At 43.4% G+C, this 19,931-nt stretch overlaps 1 protein-coding gene and 1 pseudogene across 5 annotated transcripts; one reads left to right on the plus strand and one right to left on the minus strand.

The window, feature by feature from the left end:
- LOC124039047 overlaps positions 1 to 565 on the minus strand; it is a 127,124-nt pseudogene extending 126,559 nt beyond the window's left edge.
- A 6,151-nt stretch (positions 566 to 6,716) lies between these two features.
- Positions 6,717 to 19,601, plus strand: rab23 (RAB23, member RAS oncogene family). 5 transcript variants are annotated; one of them, XM_046357457.1, is made up of 9 exons: positions 6,718 to 7,012; positions 7,428 to 7,462; positions 10,048 to 10,149; positions 10,187 to 10,363; positions 12,896 to 12,981; positions 13,752 to 13,908; positions 14,071 to 14,153; positions 14,258 to 14,350; positions 16,094 to 17,105. In XM_046357457.1, exons 4-9 carry the CDS (start codon positions 10,209 to 10,211, stop codon positions 16,225 to 16,227), a joined length of 708 nt encoding a protein of 235 aa, XP_046213413.1. In that variant the 5' UTR covers positions 6,718 to 7,012; positions 7,428 to 7,462; positions 10,048 to 10,149; positions 10,187 to 10,208; the 3' UTR covers positions 16,228 to 17,105. The 5 variants fall into 5 exon arrangements, with proteins under 5 accessions (XP_046213417.1, XP_046213413.1, XP_046213412.1 ...); XM_046357456.1 differs by having other exon boundaries at positions 6,718 to 7,462; XM_046357458.1 differs by lacking the exon at positions 7,428 to 7,462.
- Positions 19,602 to 19,931: the final 330 nt, after the last annotated feature.

Genomic DNA, 19,931 nt, shown 5'->3' on the forward strand with positions numbered 1-19,931 from the left:
GTACATTCTGAACCTTGTTTGAGGTCAGTAGGTCACATGACCAAGGAGCTATTGAAATTTGAATGTAAAAAAAGTTTGTTCTGTGTTAACACTCTCTAACTAATTCAACAAAACAAAATGCTACTCGCATTTCCACATGTTTATTAGCTTTGCAAAGCAAATCAAATTGTGAAAATAAGACCTGTGCTATGTTGTGCTCAATTTTTCCAACATCGTGACACTTATTTTGGAGTCTGTAGCTCAAGTGGTTTGGAAGATATTGAGGTTTGAAAGTGTGAATATCCAACATGAAACTGTCGTTACCTTGGTTGTAATGTTATGTATACAAAGGTGACTATCAGACAAATGTTATGTATACAGTCAGTAACAATACACGTTTAAACCAGCAGTAAGTAACTGAAGCTAGCTAGACAACTTACGTTTCAGCCTTTCCACAGCGAAGGTCTGAAACTCGGGGATAGGAATGTTTTTGATGGGAGGCTGACCATAACTGAAGACAATGTCCATACAGCTGCTCGGTCTGAGAGTTGATAATCAGTTCATTTCTTCTGCTGCCGAACTGCATGGTTCCTGACGATGAGGCAATGCATCTCAAATTGCATTAATATATGATCTAGCTAACACAATTATCTTCTTGGCTACTAAGTAAGAGAGCCTCTATGACAGTTGATCAATATAAAAACAACACTGCCTTCATAACATTGACTGGCTAGCGTTAGCAAGCTACTGGTAACTACACGTGCAATATGAACAGGTTTTAGGTTTATATTTCAGATTTCACAAGTTAAACAATTCCAACAACTTACTGGTATCTTGCTTTACCAATGGTGATTTTAGCATGTAAATCTGGGTGGGATTTTTTTAAAGTGGGATGCATGCCAGCAAAGCCCCTACACAACACTAAACAATACATTATTGCACTATAACTGTGACAAACTGTGCCCACAAACTGTTAGGAGCTACATAAAGTTGTCCCAACACTTTACCACTGTTACACCTGTCTATCAGCGGAGACTTGTCTGGCAGCGAAACAGTTCATTCAGCCTAATTTACTACCTTTAAAAACAAACAAAGATGAAATGGCTGACTTGCTTAAACTAATGTGGTTTCTACTGACAATTGAGATGTACAAACTATGGCATAAGGGGGACCACAAGCAGATAAGAGGCAATCTGTAATTTCAATTAAGACATTAATGATCGAGCTAGGACAGACATAGCCAATATAGCTACTGGAAGGTGGCACGGCGGTCCTTCATGGGCAAATTTTGTAATCAAACTTAGTCATCAAAGTTTGGCATTCTCTGTATTTATAGTGCTTTCAAGACAACTGGGAACTCAAAATAAAAAAAGTTTAATCATGATGACGTCAGTGATTTTCAGGACATAGCTCCAAAAAGAAGCCTGAGTTCCCGATATACAATTCGGAGTTGGATGAAAGTTAAGAGTTGTTTTGAGTGCCGCACAAATCATGCTTCATTGACAGCATGGCCAACGTTGAATGTTTATAGTTTTAAACTAGGAAAAGAGAACCTTAAACTTAAACTTGGGATCACACAGCCACTCCAGTGAATAGTAAGCTAATTGTAACGCCCAGGGTGGAGTGGAGGAAGAAGTCAGGCACAGGAAGCAGAGAGTTCAGGGTGTAGTGGAGGAAGAAGTCAGGCGCAGGAAGCAGAGAGTTCAGGGTGGAGTGGAGGAAGAAGTCAGGCGCAGGAAGCAGAGAGTTCAGGGTGTAGTGGAGGAAGAAGTCAGGCGCAGGAAGCAGAGAGTTCAGGGTGTAGTGGAGGAAGAAGTCAGGCGCAGGAAGCAGAGAGTTCAGGGTGTAGTGGAGGAAGAAGTCAGGCGCAGGAAGCAGAGAGTTCAGGGTGTAGTGGAGGAAGAAGTCAGGCGCAGGAAGCAGAGAGTTCAGGGTGTAGTGGAGGAAGAAGTCAGGCGCAGGAAGCAGAGAGTTCAGGGTGTAGTGGAGGAAGAAGTCAGGCGCAGGAAGCAGAGAGTTCAGGGTGTAGTGGAGGAAGAAGTCAGGCGCAGGAAGCAGAGAGTTCAGGGTGTAGTGGAGGAAGAAGTCAGGCGCAGGAAGCAGAGAGTTCAGGGTGTAGTGGAGGAAGAAGTCAGGCGCAGGAAGCAGAGAGTTCAGGTGTAGTGGAGGAAGAAGTCAGGCGCAGGAAGCAGAGAGTTCAGGGTGTAGTGGAGGAAGAAGTCAGGCGCAGGAAGCAGAGAGTTCAGGGTGTAGTGGAGGAAGAAGTCAGGCGCAGGAAGCAGAGAGTTCAGGGTGTAGTGGAGGAAGAAGTCAGGCGCAGGAAGCAGAGAGTTCAGGGTGTAGTGGAGGAAGAAGTCAGGCGCAGGAAGCAGAGAGTTCAGGGTGGCGCTACTTTTAATGCACCACAACGGTGAAACGACGCCAACCCAAACAAATGCCCCAAACACGGCGAACTTAAACAGTCCATCAAAATACAAACACACGGACAACCATGACCTACAGCCGTGTACACTTAAAATAATCCCGCACAACCAGCAGGCGGGCGGGCTGGCTGGTAAATAAAGCCCAACCAATTAGCCTAAACTAAACACAGGTGCAACTAATAAACAGAAAAGGGGGAAAAGGGATCAGTGGCAGCTAGTAGACCTAGTAGACTCCGAGCGCCACCTGAACAGGAAGGGGAGCCACCTTCGGTAGGAGTCGTGACACTAATGATTGCTTTGCAATGCTTGCAATTAGCCACTGATTCTTTCCAAAACACTCATTGTTACATTTGCAATTTCCAACTTGTTGTGTAATGTTTATGTCCAATGGCCGATGAGCACCAATACGTTTTATCTATATTTCTCTTAATGATTTATCTTCATATGATAAGGATTTTCCAGTAGATTGTTGACTTGATTCATGATGATGACTGCTAGCTAAGATTTTGAAAGTATGATGTTGACATAATCAGTACAATCAAAGCTACTGTAGATATAACGTGATTTGATGTCATTTTATCTGTGGCCAATGACTTTGAGCCTTCTTGGATGGGCACCTCTAATGTAACTCTGGCAGCACCCAAAGGGCTTGAATTTTGGAGCTCTACCCTTAGAGTTGGCAGTGACGTAGTGTCCCAAAGAGTGACAGAACACTGAGCCAATCATGGCTCAACGCTCTGTATTTTCTGCTGGCTTGCCCCACCACCACAGAAAGCACTGAGCTAGGCTGAAACACCTGCATTTTGGAGCTGCCTTACTAAATCCAACTCCCACTCAAAAAACATAAAATATCCCGGTGAGTGGCCAAAATATAGGAATGGATCTTTATGGGATATGTTAGTGCAGGCTGGGCAACATCAGGATAAGGAGGGGACTTTCCCAAGAGTTTAGGAGCAACTCAAGTTTTCTGTGGCCCACTACAATAGGAGGATGGCAAACGGAGAGAGAGTGGAGAGACCAAGGCTTGTCTATTCCATGCAAAACGATGTAGTCTTCTGTTTTTGCTGCAAACGTTTTTCACACGAGTGTAGATCTGTGCTGATCAGGGATGTAACCAGGGACTGGAATAATCTGTGCCATCTCCTCAGCTCACATGATAAGTCGCATGACCACCTAGATGGTTTCCAGAGGTGGAAGGAGCTGGAGATCAGGCTGGTGTCCAAGCAAACAGATGATTTGATGTCAGGGCCATGGATAGCTCCCGAGAGAAAACATTGCTGACTGCAGTGACCCGGATTACTGGTTGCTGCGGAAAAAGGAGGAAGGTCGAAAGGTGGGTGAGTGTAACGGATGTGAAACGGCTAGCTTAGTTAGCGGTGTGCGCTAAATAGCGTTTCAATCGGTTACGTCACTTGCTCTGAGACCTTGAAGTAGTGTTTCCCCTTGCTCTGCAAGGGCCGCGGCCTTTGTGGAGTGATGGGTAACGATGCTTCGAGGGTGACTGTTGTTGATGTGTGCAGAAGGTCCCTGGTTCGCGCGAGGGGATGGTTCAAAATTATACTGTTACATATACAAAAGTGTTATTTGGTGGAATGGTGGTGTTATTTCCCAATGGTGGAACAAACTCCCTCACGACGCCAGGACAGCGGAGTCAATCACCACCTTCCGGAGACACCTGAAACCCCACCTCTTTAAGGAATACCTAGGATAGGATAAAGTAATCCTTCTCACCCCCCTTAAAATATTTAGATGCACTATTGTAAAGTGGCTGTTCCACTGGATGTCATAAGGTGAATGCACCAATTTGTAAGTCGCTCTGGATAAGAGCGTCTGCTAAATGACTTAAATGTAATGTAAATGTTATTTGTATTGTAATTGTAACAATTATGGGCTCGTGCCATGTGTGATAACAGGTGGGATATTATTAATAAGAAACTGGTTTTCCTGCTATAGGTAGTAGGTTGCACAGTGATAGCAACATGGTAATTCTCCGATGCAGGTGTTAAATGTAATTGGGACTTATTTCTTAAACTTCAAAAAAATAAGTGTTAAACCCACCTGTTTGACACAACACAATTATCCTATCCATAGATGTCGATATAGCCAAATACTCCGATACCGTCACATGCACTGATTAAATACCTCCGTGTCTGGGAAGGGCTTGGTGTGTTTGACTTAAATCAGGGCTTAAATTGAGTGAGGGTATCAGGTACCCATTGTTAAAGAAGAGGGCAAAAAGGATATCTATTGTTTGCTTTATATTTTTAAATAAATACGTAAAACGTGTCCAGATTATATCAAGAGTTGTATAACAATGCTTAACACTGCGATGCCTTATGGTAGAAACCAGGTCTAAAAGGCCCACGAAAGACGTGAATCCGATGCATATGGGGATATATTGATTCCTCTCTATGACAATCTAAAGCTAAACTGCAGGCTATAATATTTGAGGAGATAAAAAAAAATGTTTTTGCTTTGCTAATTCAGCTTTTCTCTTTCTGAAAAGAGAAGATGTTTGTTTAAACCCAGGCAGCTTTTAGGGAAGCACCTCTGTTTGTGGGTTATACAATGGACGAGTAGCCAGCAGTTGAAGCTTTCTGCATCAGTAGAGCCTCTGTCTGGGTGGAAGGTAACTTTTGAAAGTGTCATGCTTAGATTCATAAGGATGTCTGAGATGTAATTATTTTTGTCTCCCCTAGAGCGGCAGAACTTCCAGGGCATTGGTGATTTTATCAATGTAATTAGTTTGGAAATATTAGGCTGTTGTTGACATTGAACTGATTATTTAGCCTACTAACTAGATGTGTTAAAAATTGTGTTTAATTTGTTGAATAGGCCTATTAATTGGGCTCAGCAAAAAATAAGTATTCTCTCACTGTCAACTGCGTTTATTTTCAGCAAACTTAAAATGTATAAATATTTGTCTGAACATAACAAGATTCGACAACTGAGACGTAAACTGAACAAGTTCTACAGACATGTGACTAACAGACATTGAATAATGTGTCCCTGAACAAAGTTGGGGGGCTCAAAATCAAAAGTAACAGTCAGTATCTGGTGTGGCCACCAGCTGCATTAAGCACTACAGTGCATCTCCTCATGGACTGCACCAGATTTGCCAGTTCTTTGCTGTGCAATGTTATACCACTCTTCCACCAAGGCACCTGCAAGTACCACTCTTCCACCAAGGCACCTGCAAGTTCCTAGATATTTCTGTGGGTATGGCCCTAGCCCTCACCCTTTGATCCAACAGGTCCCAGACATGCTCAATGGGAGTGAGATCCACGATCTTCGCTGGCCATGGCAGAACAATGCCATTCATGTATTGCATGAAGTCACACACAGAACGAGCAGTATGGCTGGTGGCATTGTCATGCTGGAGGGTCATGTCAGGATGAGCCTGCAGGAAGGGGAGGTGGATGTCTTAATGAGGGAGGAGGATGTCTTCACTGTAACGCACAGCATTGAGATTGCTTGCAATGACAACAAGCTCAGTCCGATGATGCTGTGACACACCGCCCCAGACCATGACGGACCCTCCACCTCCAAATCGATCCCGCTCCAGAGTACAGGCCTCAGTGTAACGCTCATTCCTTCGACGATAAACACAAATTCGACCATCACCCCTGGTTAGACAAAACCAGAGCACTTTTTGCCAGTCCTGTCTGGTCCAGCGATGGTGGGTTTGTGCCCATAGGCAACGTTGTTGCCGGTGATGTCTGGTGAGGACCTGCCTTACAACAGGCCTACAAGCCCTCAGTCCAGCCTCTCTCAGCCTTTTGCAAACAGTCTGAGCACTGATGGAGGGATTTTGCATTCCTGGTGTAACTCGGGCAGTTGTTGTTGCCATCCTGTACCTGTTCCTCAGGTGTGATGTCCGGATGTACCGATCCTGTGCAGGTGTTGTTACACTTGGTCTGCCACTGCGAGGACGATCAGCTGTCTGTCCTGTCTCCCTGTAGCCTGTCTTAGGCGTCTCACAGTACGGACATTGCAATGTATTGCCCTGGCCACATCTGCAGTCCTCATGCCTTCTTGCAGCATGCCCAAGGCATGTTCAGGCTGATGAGCAGGGACCCTGGGCATCTTTCTTTTGGTGTTTTTCAGAATCAATGGAAAGGCCTCTTTAGTGTCCTAAGTTTTCATAACTGTGACCTTAATTGCCTACCATCTGTAAGCTGTTACCTTTCCACAGGTGCATGTTCATTAATTGTTTATGGATAATTGAACAAGCATGGGAAACAGTGTTTAAACCCTTTACAATGAAGATCTGTGAAATTATTTCGATTTTTACAAATGATCTTTGAAAGACAGGGTCCTGAAAAAGGGACGTTTATTTTGTTGCTGAGTTTATTATGTTCTCTTCCTCCGACTTTTAGCTTAGAACATTTTTTGGGGTGGCAGATTTTTGTCTCGCCTAAGGCGGCAGAAAGTCGAGCACTGGCCCTGATGGTCACGATACAACCTGGCCACACACAGACTCTAGATCAGTTTAGATTAATTTATTTTACAGGAGCTGTAGTTCATAAACTGACCCAGCGAGTTGCAGTGAACTGCGCATCTGCTATCAGAAACCAAAAGCGTTTAATGCAACCGGACTGCAGTTGTGGGTGAGAGCCAAGCAAATAGAGCTAGCAAGGCAACAACAATTTATTGAATTCAAGTCGTCGCTTTGTGAAATATGATTAGACGACTTGTTACATTGATGAAAAGCGTGGATATGCGTCTCCTCTTGTTGTGATTTATGATATAAACGAGTTAAATGCTAGCAAGCCCAGCTAGGAGACGTACTAGCTAACATTAGCTGAACGTGGACCGGACAATCCACCGTTCGTTTGCTAGCTAACGTTAACTTACATGGCTAGCTCGCTAAGTTAGCTTTACAAATTGGTGAAACGAGTTGTTACTACGTTACAGTTTATTATATTTCATTTGGTCCGTAAAAAAAAACACAGGACCTATTCTCTTTCATTGCGCAGCAATTGTATTTTGTTTTCGTCTCGTGCTGTTTGTTGCTTGTTGCAGCTGCAAGAGAAAGACGGTCATGTAACTGGATGCCGGTAAGAGAAACAATGTTACGAGTGTATCACTCGAAATTATACAATTGTTGTAAATTATATTATTTGTTTCAGTGATGCTCGTGAGTGAGACTTTGTATCAAGCGTTGGACAGCTTCTGAACAAATAACATGATTAGCTAGCTAGTTTATAATCATTAACTTGCATGAATCTATCTTATTTCGTGGATATAAAGACACTTTTTCAAGCACTATTTTGGAAAGGCACATTTTCTATGTGACCTCAGCTCACTGCATGAAGCATTCGCTGATGTAAAGTTGTGCCATTTTTAAAATTGTAAATCAGCAGATGCTGTTCATGGTCTGGCAATTTGTCAATTAACTGTCTTCCAATTTACTGATTTAAAGTAAGCCGTAATACCTAGCCGTTTTTAATGAAGACGTTAATAATAGGTATATTGATGTTTGAAGTCATGTCGTGATCTAGTGGAGTGTTTACACAAGCGCTGTGGTTGTGTATGCCTGCTTACCCGTTTGTTCCTTCAAAGTGACTAGCCTGATAATCTAACTATGCAGCCTAGACATAACAGCACGTTCCTCTAAGACAAATGTCTTATTTTAAGCTAAATTTGTTGATGCCGATTGTATTTGAAGAGTCAATGTAGCCAAGGAAATATGTCTGTATACAGTGGAACATCCAGTTCTGCCAAGCTTTGCTGTGTCAGCTGCAGTTTGGGCTACATTCCTGTAAGTGTATGCCATTTCAACAGCCTGTGTCAAATCCGAGTGAATGGTACATGAAGCTGGTGTGTCCTTGCATACAGCCGGCTCTGTATTCAGTTACCTTTGGTGAGACGTTGTGGGAGAGGCTCTACTTTGTAACTCAATCTGTGGTCTTTCCAGTCGCCTAGTAGCCTCGTCTACCTAGAATCTTCCATGATGTTCGGTTAGTCTGTGTTGTTGGGTTGTGTGTTGACAACTTGCCAATTTGCTGACAGTCTGGATAATGGGACATGGTTTGGTTAGCAGGCATCAAGGTAACTTTCGTTGTGGTTGCGAAGCCAGCCTATTTACAGTGAAGCTTGGATCATCCACTTTACAAATAGAACCAGATGATGTTGGATAACAAACATCTCTATGAGAGTTTAAACTCAGGAAAAGGCCTACCTTCTCTTTGTTTGCAGTCAGTGGAACCCTAGACGGATCCACAACACTTTCCTTGCATAGTCTGTTAAGTCAAATCAGAGCTTTTAACATTGTCAATGTTCTGTTTTCGTAGCTACGTTAGCGATAGGCCCATAGCGCTAGTCTTTAGTGTTCTTTTGCTACCAAGCTGATACTTTTAGGCCAACGTGATATTATCAGTCACATTACCAGGCAAGAGGTTTAGGCTGACTCTGTCATGGGTGTCATAGTGGGGATGTTTCCCTTCTCATATCCAAAGTATCTGGGATATTTGATGTCAGTTCCCATAAAACAGTCATCTGGAACATGACTGAATCCCTGCCACGTCAGCTACACCCTCTCCTAACCAGTTACTGCCACTCCCAGCGAGGGCCGGGAATCTACACCCTCTCCCAGCCAGGGCTGGGCATCGACACCCTCTCCCAGCCAGGGCCGGGCATCGACACCCTCTCCCAGCCAGGGCCGGGCATCGACACCCTCTCCCAGCCAGGGCCGGGCATCGACACCCTCTCCCAGCCAGGGCCGGGCATCGACACCCTCTCCCAGCCAGGGCCAGACACCCTCTCCCAGCCAGGGCCGGGCATCGACACCCTCTCCCAGCCAGGGCCGGGCATCGACACCCTCTCCCAGCCAGGGCCGGGCAGGGCCGACACCCTCTCCCAGCCAGGGCCGGGCATCGACACCCTCTCCCAGCCAGGGCCGGGCATCGACACCCTCTCCCAGCCAGGGCCGGGCATCGACACCCTCTCCCAGCCAGGGCCGGGCATCGACACCCTCTCCCAGCCAGGGCCGGGCATCGACACCCTCTCCCAGCCAGGGCCGGGCATCGACACCCTCTCCCAGCCAGGGCCGGGCATCGACACCCTCTCCCAGCCAGGGCCGGGCATCGACACCCTCTCCCAGCCAGGGCCGGGCATCGACACCCTCTCCCAGCCAGGGCCGGACAGCTTCCTCTCCTCTCTTAAATGCCTGCCACGTCAGCTACACTCTCTTCTAGCCAGACCCAGGCAGGCAGGCCCAGACTGCTACCTAATGGAAAAGTGTGTGGGAGCAGACCTACGGAGGCAGTAACTGAGCTAAGTGTAGCTGACTGTAGCATGTAAGAACGAGGAAACCATCAGCTGACATTACCTCAGATGGCTGCAGCCAGGATGCACTGGCTAATGTTTACACTCTGCTGTAAAACAGAGGGCCAGCTAGTGAGGGTTTTATGGGTAGACTGAGGAGCAGTGAGGTAAAAAGTGTTCTCCGCATTGAAACATAAGACATTATATTGCTGAACAAACAGAGGGATGTTTTTATGTGGGCTGGGCTCGTCAGTTGGTGACTTGGCTGTTTGAACAGCAGAACGACAAGGGTTTTGTGCAGAGGAAAATAACAATATTCAGACCTTAAGTCGTGTTCATCAATGTGTAAAACATCAGTTTGTGTTGTCTCTATCAGGAGGTGTTTTAAGTGATCCAGTGACAGCCCTCCTAAAGCAACACCAGACTGCCTGGAAGTGTGAGGAAAGCCCAGCAACACCAGACTGCCTGGAAGTGTGAGGAAATCCCAGCAACACCAGACTGCCTGGAAGTGTGAGGAAAGCCCAGCAACACGTAGCCATGTTGGAGGAGGACATGGAAGTGGCCATCAAGGTGGTGGTGGTGGGCAACGGTGCGGTGGGGAAGTCCAGCATGATCCAGCGCTACTGCAAGGGCATCTTCACCAAGGACTACAAGAAGACCATCGGTGTGGACTTCCTGGAGAGACAGCTACTGTAAGGACATTTTCCATTGTTAGTGTGTCTATGCATATTTTACATTAGGGATGATTGTTTGAAATATGTCTACTATTTGAATAGTATCATGTATTTCAAATATCCGACAAAAATTAATGTGGGTTTTGAAACTTACATTTGAACCTGAGCACTGCTGCGCGCGGGAGAGGCTGGCTCTCTATTGCTGCAGCTGCGGAGGGAACCGTGTGTGAGATGGGAGCGAGCAAACTGAGGGGAAAAGGGGATACCTAGTCAACTGAAGACATTCAACTGAAATGTATCTATCGCATTTAACCCCTCAATCAGAGAGGTGCGTGCGGGTGGCTGCCTTAATCAACATCCACATCATCAGCGCCCAGGTAACAGTGGCTTAACTGCCTTGTCGGGCAGAAAGACCCATTTTTTACCTTGTCAGGGATTCGACCCAGCAAGCTTTCGGTTACTTACCCAATGCTCCTACCCACCAGGCTACCTGACGCCCCAAAGGATAGAGGGATGCAGTAGCCACTAGCCAAGGCAACTCATCTACAGCCAAGATGAGCTAACTTGTAGTGGACAGAATGTCATTTATCATCCCATATAACAGTTCCTGTCTTGACTGGAGTAGCATAGAGCAGTGGTTCTCAAACGTTTTAGAGCTAGGGACTCCTTTTTGTGATAGCAAATTAATCAGTACACAACTCAAGTGAGAGATAAAATTGCATGCAAGTTTTTTTTCTTGTGCAGTGGCCTGCAGTATTGCCACGGACCCCATGCACTGCCCAAGTCATAGCATAGCAGGAGTTTTACTATGTTTGAGAACCTCTGGCCTAGAGAAGCTAGCTAGGCTAATGAAGGCTACATTCTGCACTTTCTTCCCAACCCTATTCAGATAAAACAGCCCACCTGTTGGTTGCTCATTGTAGCCTACTCCTTCTAATTTAGCTAACTTCTAATTCTGTAACTTTATTCCATCTTGTGCTGCATTAGTGAAGTCTCACTACACCTGCTACACATTGAGCCTCTTTGCTGTTTTGATTGGCCAACATTTTATTTTTCATTTAACCTTTTTTAACTAGGCAAGTCGGTTAAGAACAAATACTGATTTACAATGACAGCCAAACCCTGACAGCGCTGGACTAATTGTGCGCCGCCCTATGGGACTCCCGATTACGGCTGGTTATGACACAGCCCTGGATGGAATACGGGTCTGTAGTGACTCCTCTAGCACTGTGAGACAGTGCCTTACATGGCTGTGCCACTCTGTTCCCAACAAAAACAAGCTACACACGTGAAGGCTACCGGTCGGCTACTGTTTCTCTTATTGGGCGCACGGCATTAGAACCACATTGACGAGTTTGTTTTATTAAATTAATCATTTGAAATGGCCTTGTATGTAACAATGTCACATGGATATTTTAATTGAATTTGGAAAAAGCCTTTTCAGTGTTAAAGTAAACCTATACTTTTTGTTTCTCGCTAAAATGAATAATCACACAAGTGTTAAAATGCTAACATCCGTTAAGATATTCAAATAACAGTGCACATCCGGAATATACATACAGTATGTATATTAAGATGCATAAAAATACACAATACTCTTACAGATATGCAGTACAATCTGACGAGGTACATTCAATAGGAGCAATACCCAGAGATCTCAGGGACCGGACCGTACTGTGTCCTAAGTGACCACTAAAATAAAAATACATTTTTGGCTGCACAGACCATCTATTTATTCTCTTAACATGTTATTTTATAAGAGATCCCTGGCATCAGTCAACTCAAACTGTTAGTTAACTGCATTCTGGCCCAAGAGAGTCCTTAAGGTTTTGACCCAAGGTTAAAAAAAACTGCTTCCCAAAACCACAAACTTTCCTTTCTCCACTCTTTTCCTTGTTTTTATGCTTAACAGATGTGAATCCAACCCATAACTCCAATGTAAAGTGTCAGGTATTTCATTCAGATAGTTGTTTATTAATATGGTGTGACAATGGCTTCGGTCACATAAAAAACATTGTTTTTTTTATTTAACCTTTTATTTAACTGGGCAAGTCAGTTAAGAACAAATTCTTATTTACAATGATGGCCTACTGGGGAACAGTGGGTTAACTGCCTTGTTCAGGGGCAGAAAGACAGATTTTTACCTCGTCAGCTCCGGTTCTGTCCTGCAACATTTCGGTTACTGGCCCAACGCTTTAACCACTAGGCAACCTCGAGTGCCAAAATGTACGAGGAAGCCTGGATACTCTCAGGAAATACCAGAGAAACACTGAAAACATTGTAACTCTAACTGCATTGAATAAAACAGGCAGTATTGTCAGATGAAGGTGCGCTCACTGAAGGCTTGAAGCATTATTTTTATAAAACAGTAAAGGTGTGGAGGATATTTGACTCTCAAAAGACTATCGCTCCTGTAACGTATAGCACAGAACTGTTGAGTGAATAGTTTGATATGATAGCCAAGTAGAATTGTATACATTTGATACTGCTCGGTCTATACATTGAGAAACTCACAATACCAAGTATTGAATTTGTCTTTTTTTTCCCCAGAGTGAATGATGAAGATGTGAGATTGATGTTGTGGGACACGGCAGGGCAGGAAGAGTTTGACGCCATCACCAAGGCCTACTACCGCGGTAAGACTCCTCCCTCCCTGGGAAGGACATGATCCTCCTCCACTGGGTCTGCCAGAAAAGACAGCCTCTCACTTTTCAACTTTATTTATTATTATTTTTCAGTATGGATTCAGCTGTGGAACTACACCAAGATGACCTCACAGGGAACAATTCAACTAGCATTATGTCCATATTGTATTTCTGTTATTGTATGGGCCAGGCAGCTACACCCTCTCCTAACACATGAAATACAAACTGGGGTGTTATGGAATTTGAACAATACAAATGTTTTTTTTAAACACATTACAAAATCAGTTATTTGATTTGAAAGCTTATGTACACCAAAATAACTGTGAGGGCTGTGTGGATCCAGCATTTCTTAGCATTGTGGTGACAGCTGGCCTGTATGTTTAGGTTTATTTGATACCCATTAGCTGTTCCACATGCAGCAGCTACTCTTTCTGGGGTCCACACAAAACATAAAATGGCCTAAATGACAGAGTACAGAACGGTTGTTGACAATAGATCATTCTTATTTTACTTGTATTTAATATTATCTTATGTTCTTGTCAAGACATCAAAAAATGTTACACACTTCCTATAATTATACACGGTACAGTTAATTTAGCGCTTTAGAAGAGAAGAGGCGCTGTGATACAAGATGTTTTTTTGTAATCAGTATTTAAAAAAAGGGCTAAACTCACATTTTTTTTGTCTGAGTAACCTCTGGTGGCAGAGCATTCCACAATGACATGGCTCTATACATTACTGAGCCACGCTTTGTGTTCCAGGTGCCCAGGCGTGTGTACTGGTCTTCTCCACCACTGACAGGGAATCGTTTGAGGCCATCGGCAGCTGGTGGGAGAAGGTGGAGATAGAGGTGGGAGACATCCCCACTGTCCTGGTGCAGAACAAGATTGACCTTCTGAATGACACAGTGATCAAAAAGTACCACTTCTATAGACTCATTTTCTTTCTTGAACTTGGTCTGTTATGATATATTGATGAATAATCATTTCTAGATGCATGGCTAGGATAACAAACATTAGACATGATCAAGCATGGCAGAATTGATCAGTAACCCTGGCTCTTTTTCTCCTGGTACTGTAGTGAGGAGGCAGAAGGTCTGGCCAAGAAGCTCAAGTTAAGGTTTTACCGAACCTCCGTAAAGGAGGACCTCAATGTCAATGAAGGTGAGTCAATGAAAACGTGTACAAATGACCAGTTAAAGAACTGTTATGTTAGGAAGAATGTAATGGGATTGATAACAAAATAAAAAATAAATTATTCTTTTCAGTTTTTAAATACTTAGCAGATAAGTATCTGCAGCGACTGAAGCGACAAACAGCAGAAGAGCCTGAGGTAGTCCATACAACTAGCAATAAAATTGGTAAGCATCCTGATAACCATGTCAGTCACGTCTCCAGTAAGTACAGACCTTTGGGACTGGATTGTACAGTGCCACAGAGATATTTGTCTTGTACTGCAAGCTCTGCAAAGATAGTTTGCATTTATGATCTTCCCCATTTTTATCTTCACTATACATTTCTCATTTGTCAATTACATTCGGTAACATGACAACAACATTCATGCAACATTTGAGGTTCATACAACAAGGCCTAAAAAAGTTTAAGTAAGAAATCTGTCTCTCGGCTCTAGTTTAATAAACCTTACGCAAATGATAAGTCTTCTCGCAGCACTTTCGAGTTGTGGGTGTGAAATATTTATTCTATTTTCACAGCAGGAATCATGAGCGCTATAGTTGACGGTGGTGCGAAAGGCCCTGTTTTGATGAATAAATAAGTTCTAGGTGTGACGCGGGCTTGACCACTCACTGGCCAGTCGGCGTTCTACATGGTGTGACGCGGGCTTGACCACTCACTGGCCAATCGGCGTTCTACATGGTGTGACGCGGGCTTGACCACTCACTGGCCAGTCGGCGTTCTACATGGTGTGACACGGGCTTGACCACTCACTGGCCAGTCGGCGTTCTACATGGTGTGACGCGGGCTTGACCACTCACTGGCCAGTCGGCGTTCTACATGGTGTGACGCGGGCTTGACCACTCACTGGCCAGTCGGCGTTCTACATGGTGTGACGCGGGCTTGACCACTCACTGGCCAGTCGGCGTTCTACATGGTGTGACGCGGGCTTGACCACTCACTGGCCAATCGGCGTTCTACATGGTGTGACGCGGGCTTGACCACTCACTGGCCAGTCGGCGTTCTACATGGTGTGACGCGGGCTTGACCACTCACTGGCCAGTCGGTGTTCTACATGGTGTGACGCGGGCTTGACCACTCACTGGCCAGTCGGCGTTCTACATGGTGTGACGCGGGCTTGACCACTCACTGGCCAGTCGGCGTTCTACATGGTGTGACGCGGGCTTGACCACTCACTGGCCAGTCGGCGTTCTACATGGTGTGATGCGGGCTTGACCACTCACTGGCCAGTCGGCGTTCTACATGGTGTGACGCGGGCTTGACCACTCACTGGCCAGTCGGCGTTCTACATGGTGTGACGCGGGCTTGACCACTCACTGGCCAGTCGGCGTTCTACATGGTGTGACGCGGGCTTGACCACTCACTGGCCAGTCGGCGTTCTACATGGTGTGACGCGGGCTTGACCACTCACTGGCCAGTCGGCGTTCTACATGGCTTAATAGTGCACCAAGTTGTGTAGGCTATTGACTGTCTTTGCGTTATCAACTCCAATTCGGCTGGAAGGCACAGAATATTCCCATCCTAGTCCATTGTGGATTGACACCATGCATTAAATAGCGTACAGTAACGAATAATAGCAAAATTAGAATGCATCCAGTTTTGCTAAATATGTTTGGCGTGTTTGCTGTCCAAATTGTTGTAGTTGGCTTCAACATGAAGGCCTAAATGTCTCTACATCAGTAAAGACGATGTGTTTTATATAGAAATGTGAAGTGCATATTTGGACTCACGGGTGTGTGGTTTGCTTGAATGACATCAAAGCGGTATTCATTATAATTCTCATTTTCTTAGATTTCAGGACACGTGCATAGAAGTCCAAGGGATTTCATAAGAGTGCTCTGATAACTTTCTTTTGTATCAGCATTGAGTCATTAACGTTGTAACACATCTTAACGTCTCTACCCTAACAGGAGTTTTCAACACCACAAGTAGTAACTTATCTAGTCAGAACTCCAGCAACGGCCGAGAAGTCATCAGCTTGCGACCCAACAAACAGAGGACAAAGAAAAGCAAAAACCCCTTTGGTAGCTGCAGCCTTCTTTAGAATCAATGCATTCCCTACAATAATGTACGATTTCACTGCCGTGTGAGTGTAAGCGTCTATACATTTACATTTGAGCATAACCTAGGTGTAGGTCTTAATTTGACCCCTCTTTTGTTGCTGAGAATTTCCCTGCAAATGACCTTCATGATGGACATAAATTCACAAAAAATCTGCACGTATAACATATTAACAGTATTGCACTTCATGTAGCCTAATTTTGGCCAGCAAATAGTCTAACCACAGAACAAGCAACACTAAACGTTCAAATCCTGTTGCTGCAGGATTATTTTTGCTCTGACAATATTGGTCAAATGAAGATCTGACATCTGTAAATCTAATATGCACCTGAGTATTGTGAATACCATGCCTTTGAGCATCTTTACAGATCAAGTGCAGCCTTTGTTTCTCATGGATAGATGTATGAAATATAAAGCGACAGTAACAATAGTCGTCCTGGTGGCTGTAATGGGTACTACAATTCAACACAGACTATGTTGTAGCGTGAATGTAATGCTTGAAGCAGATCTTTTGAGAAATAGTAGTTGGGCATGACAGGGTTCTCCCATTTACACCCTTCAACAGGGTGCAGGGAAGGGTTACATTCTAGTTCACTAACAAGGTGTATTTGTATGTTCATATTGTGATTTTTATAGATTGCCATTTGTGCACTTGAATCTTGTTTGTATTGTAAGAAATATACAGATTACTTTCTACCATATTTGTTCTAAAATATTAATGGAATATGGTTCAATATGCTGAGTGTACAAAACATTAGGAACACCTTCCTAATATTAAGTTTCTCCCCCTTTTGCCCTCAAAGTGGTTAATTTGTCGGGGCATGGACTATACAAGGTGTCCAAAGCATTCCACAGGGATTCTGACCCATGTTGACTCCAGTGTTTCCCACAGTTGTGTCAAGTTGCCTGAATGTCCTTTGGATGTTGGACCATTCTTGATTAAACACAGGAAACTGTTGAGCATGAAAACATAGCAGCATTGCAGTTCTTGACACACTCAAACCAGTGCCCTATCAAAGGCACTTAAATATTTTTGTGTCTTGCCCATTCACCTTCTGGATGGCACACATACACAATCCATGTCTCAAGGCTTTAAAAATCCTCCTGTCTCCTCCCCTTCATCTACACTGATTTGAAGTGGATTTAACAAGTGGCATCAATAAAGGATCATAGCTTTCACCTGGTCAGTCTGTCATAAAAATGTTTTGTACACTCGGTGTATATCATGAATAAAGACTAAGGGCTCTATTTTAACAAGGCTAACACAATGGTAAGTTTTAATGCTGGCAGTGGCGTTATGGGTTCGGGATGTCATGTTCTTGTTATTTTCACTACCGGAATTATTGGCGCAGTAGCTGGCTGTGGTGCGAAAGCTGGGTTTTGATGAACAAACATGTTGTTGGTGTGTTGAGGTTTGGCCCCTCACCGCCCAATCAGAACGTGCCCCATGACTAAATATGTGGTGACTTCAAGTTGTGTGTTTACGCTATTTTATGTGTTAAACCAAAAACAATGTTTCTAAATAGGATCGGATCAGAAGCTTTATCTTACATAGCTTCTCGTTCCATGGCATTGTGTACACGTGGTCTAAATGTCTTTACACACAACATTCTGATGACTATACAAAATACTAGGCTCCTGACATTTGTATCGTTGCCTATGTTTTGAGAATCTGCCTGCAACAATCTACCGTTACGTCATTATAGAAGGACTGAATAGTTTGTAGGAATGTGGCTTTGGTAATCAGACGAGGGGTGTTCTTTGAAAATGGGGATGGATAGCCTACTTGAACAAGCTAAATGCCGGTATGTGAATAATTAAAAAGCATTAAGGCAAAAAACTCATTTCAAAGCACTCTGACTATTTAAAATGGCTTCATTCATACTAATTTTGGCTAATGGCCATTGCATGAGCGGTAAGCTATTTTTACATTTTAGTCATTTAGCAGATGCTCTTATTCAGAGCGACTTACAGGAGCAATTAGGGTTAAGTGCCTTGCTCAAGGGCACATCGACAGTTTATTTTACCTAGTCGTCTCGGGGATTCAAACCAGCCACCTTTCAGTTACTGGCCCAACACTCTTAACCACTAGGCTACCTGCCACTCCACCTGCTTTTTGTTTGTCTTCAAACTTCCCTATAGCACTGCATGAAATTGTTTTTAAGGACACGCCTCAAATCTTGCCACCCATCCCACCTCAGCACAAGCAACTGATGTTAGGCAGTTAACATGCCGAACCTGGCGTTAGGAAAAATGCGCAGAAAATGCAACAGTTTTTACATGAAGCAACTAATGTGCGTTTGATGCTTGCACCTTAACACCAGCCAACAATCGAAACCTACGAGATTCAGACATATGTTCATTCTTTTCTGAAATGTATTTTTACATGAATCTTAACAATGAGCTGCTTAACACCTTCGTTAACATAGTGCCAAATAGTTTCAAATGCTTATTTCATTGTAAGAAATTTGCATATTTTAAAGAGAAATTGGAGGGATTTTTCAGTTGAGAATATTGAATTACAAGCGACTAGAAGAGTTTGCTGTTATAAGACCAAATACTATTTGAGATTTGCACAATAGGCCCTTTACTTGTGACACCCACTTATACAATGTTGTTGACTTATAGGATGGATGAGCCGGTGAAGAGGATTTTGCTACACAGAACATACAAATCAATAATATCCCTCTCTGGTTAGCGCACACAATTCATGCACAGGTGTTTGTACTGGTCATTGTAACTGGCCAACTATTTGGTCTAACTTTCATAGGGTACTAGCAATTGAAATTGTTTACATGTTACATTGCTGCATTTAAATATGTGCTTTGTGTTTCTACTGTGGTACAATCAATGGTAACATCTTTAATGTGCTCATATTTGAGTCAATTTATATTTGTTACATTTTATATTTGTTACGTTACGTTTCGGGGGAAATAAACACTTGTTTACTAAAATATCAGATTTTTATTTTTAAGTGAAAACAGATCTCAATGAATGGTGTCTTGATTGAGTGTTCTTACGTTATGAGCAGAACTACTATCATGCTCTGAGGAGTGCTTTGTAATGGCTTAATTTTCCAGCCTCGTCGTCATGCTTGGATAATGTTCTGTTACCACTCTAACCGATGTTGACTTTTTCTGAGGCAAGACATATTTTTGTTCTCATTTCACTGTAAGACAAACAGGAAATTCTCATTGTCTCTAATGTCCTCTTCATAACTTTTAGTTACCCATTAACACTTCACAAATCAAAATGGCCCCCGTGTTTCTAAGTACATTCTACTGGTTTTTTTTTAAACAAAAAAAAGTACTGTCTTCAGTAAATGATGCATGCTTGCCTTGTGTTAGTTTTTATTGTTTCATTTGAAGGAATGTAGAACCACGGTACAATGCCACAATGCTTTGTCCATGTATGTTTACATCCTCATTCTTAAACATATAACTATTTTGTTTTAAAGATGCCTGCTCAGTGAATATTGTAAATCACACTCCGTCCCTTTATAACAGTTGCTGTTTGTAAACATGTGTTATGGTTTGTTTGTCTTCTGAAAATACAATGTTTTATAATGACCAATGAACATATTTATAATTCAGTCAGTTACCATTCTTAGAAAATCTATGGCCAAGTGCTCTTTCACTCAGATGTTGTGAGAATCACTGTAATCCATTCTATTGTTACAACGTTATT

Source organism: Oncorhynchus gorbuscha, linkage group LG07 (assembly GCF_021184085.1).
Source record: "Oncorhynchus gorbuscha isolate QuinsamMale2020 ecotype Even-year linkage group LG07, OgorEven_v1.0, whole genome shotgun sequence".
NCBI classification, from domain to species: Eukaryota; Metazoa; Chordata; class Actinopteri; order Salmoniformes; family Salmonidae; genus Oncorhynchus; species Oncorhynchus gorbuscha.

What these genes read in the sequence shown, in the direction of transcription:
- rab23 (XM_046357456.1), top strand. Translation starts at nt 10,209, where the DNA reads ATGTTGGAGGAGGACATGGAAGTGGCCATCAAGGTGGTGGTGGTGGGC. An exon ending in TTCCTGGAGAGACAGCTACT is followed by an intron (nt 10,364 to 12,895) that starts GTAAGGACATTT and finishes TTTTTTCCCCAG; the next exon opens with AGTGAATGATGAAGATGTGA. An exon ending in GGACCTCAATGTCAATGAAG is followed by an intron (nt 14,154 to 14,257) that starts GTGAGTCAATGA and finishes TATTCTTTTCAG; the next exon opens with TTTTTAAATACTTAGCAGAT.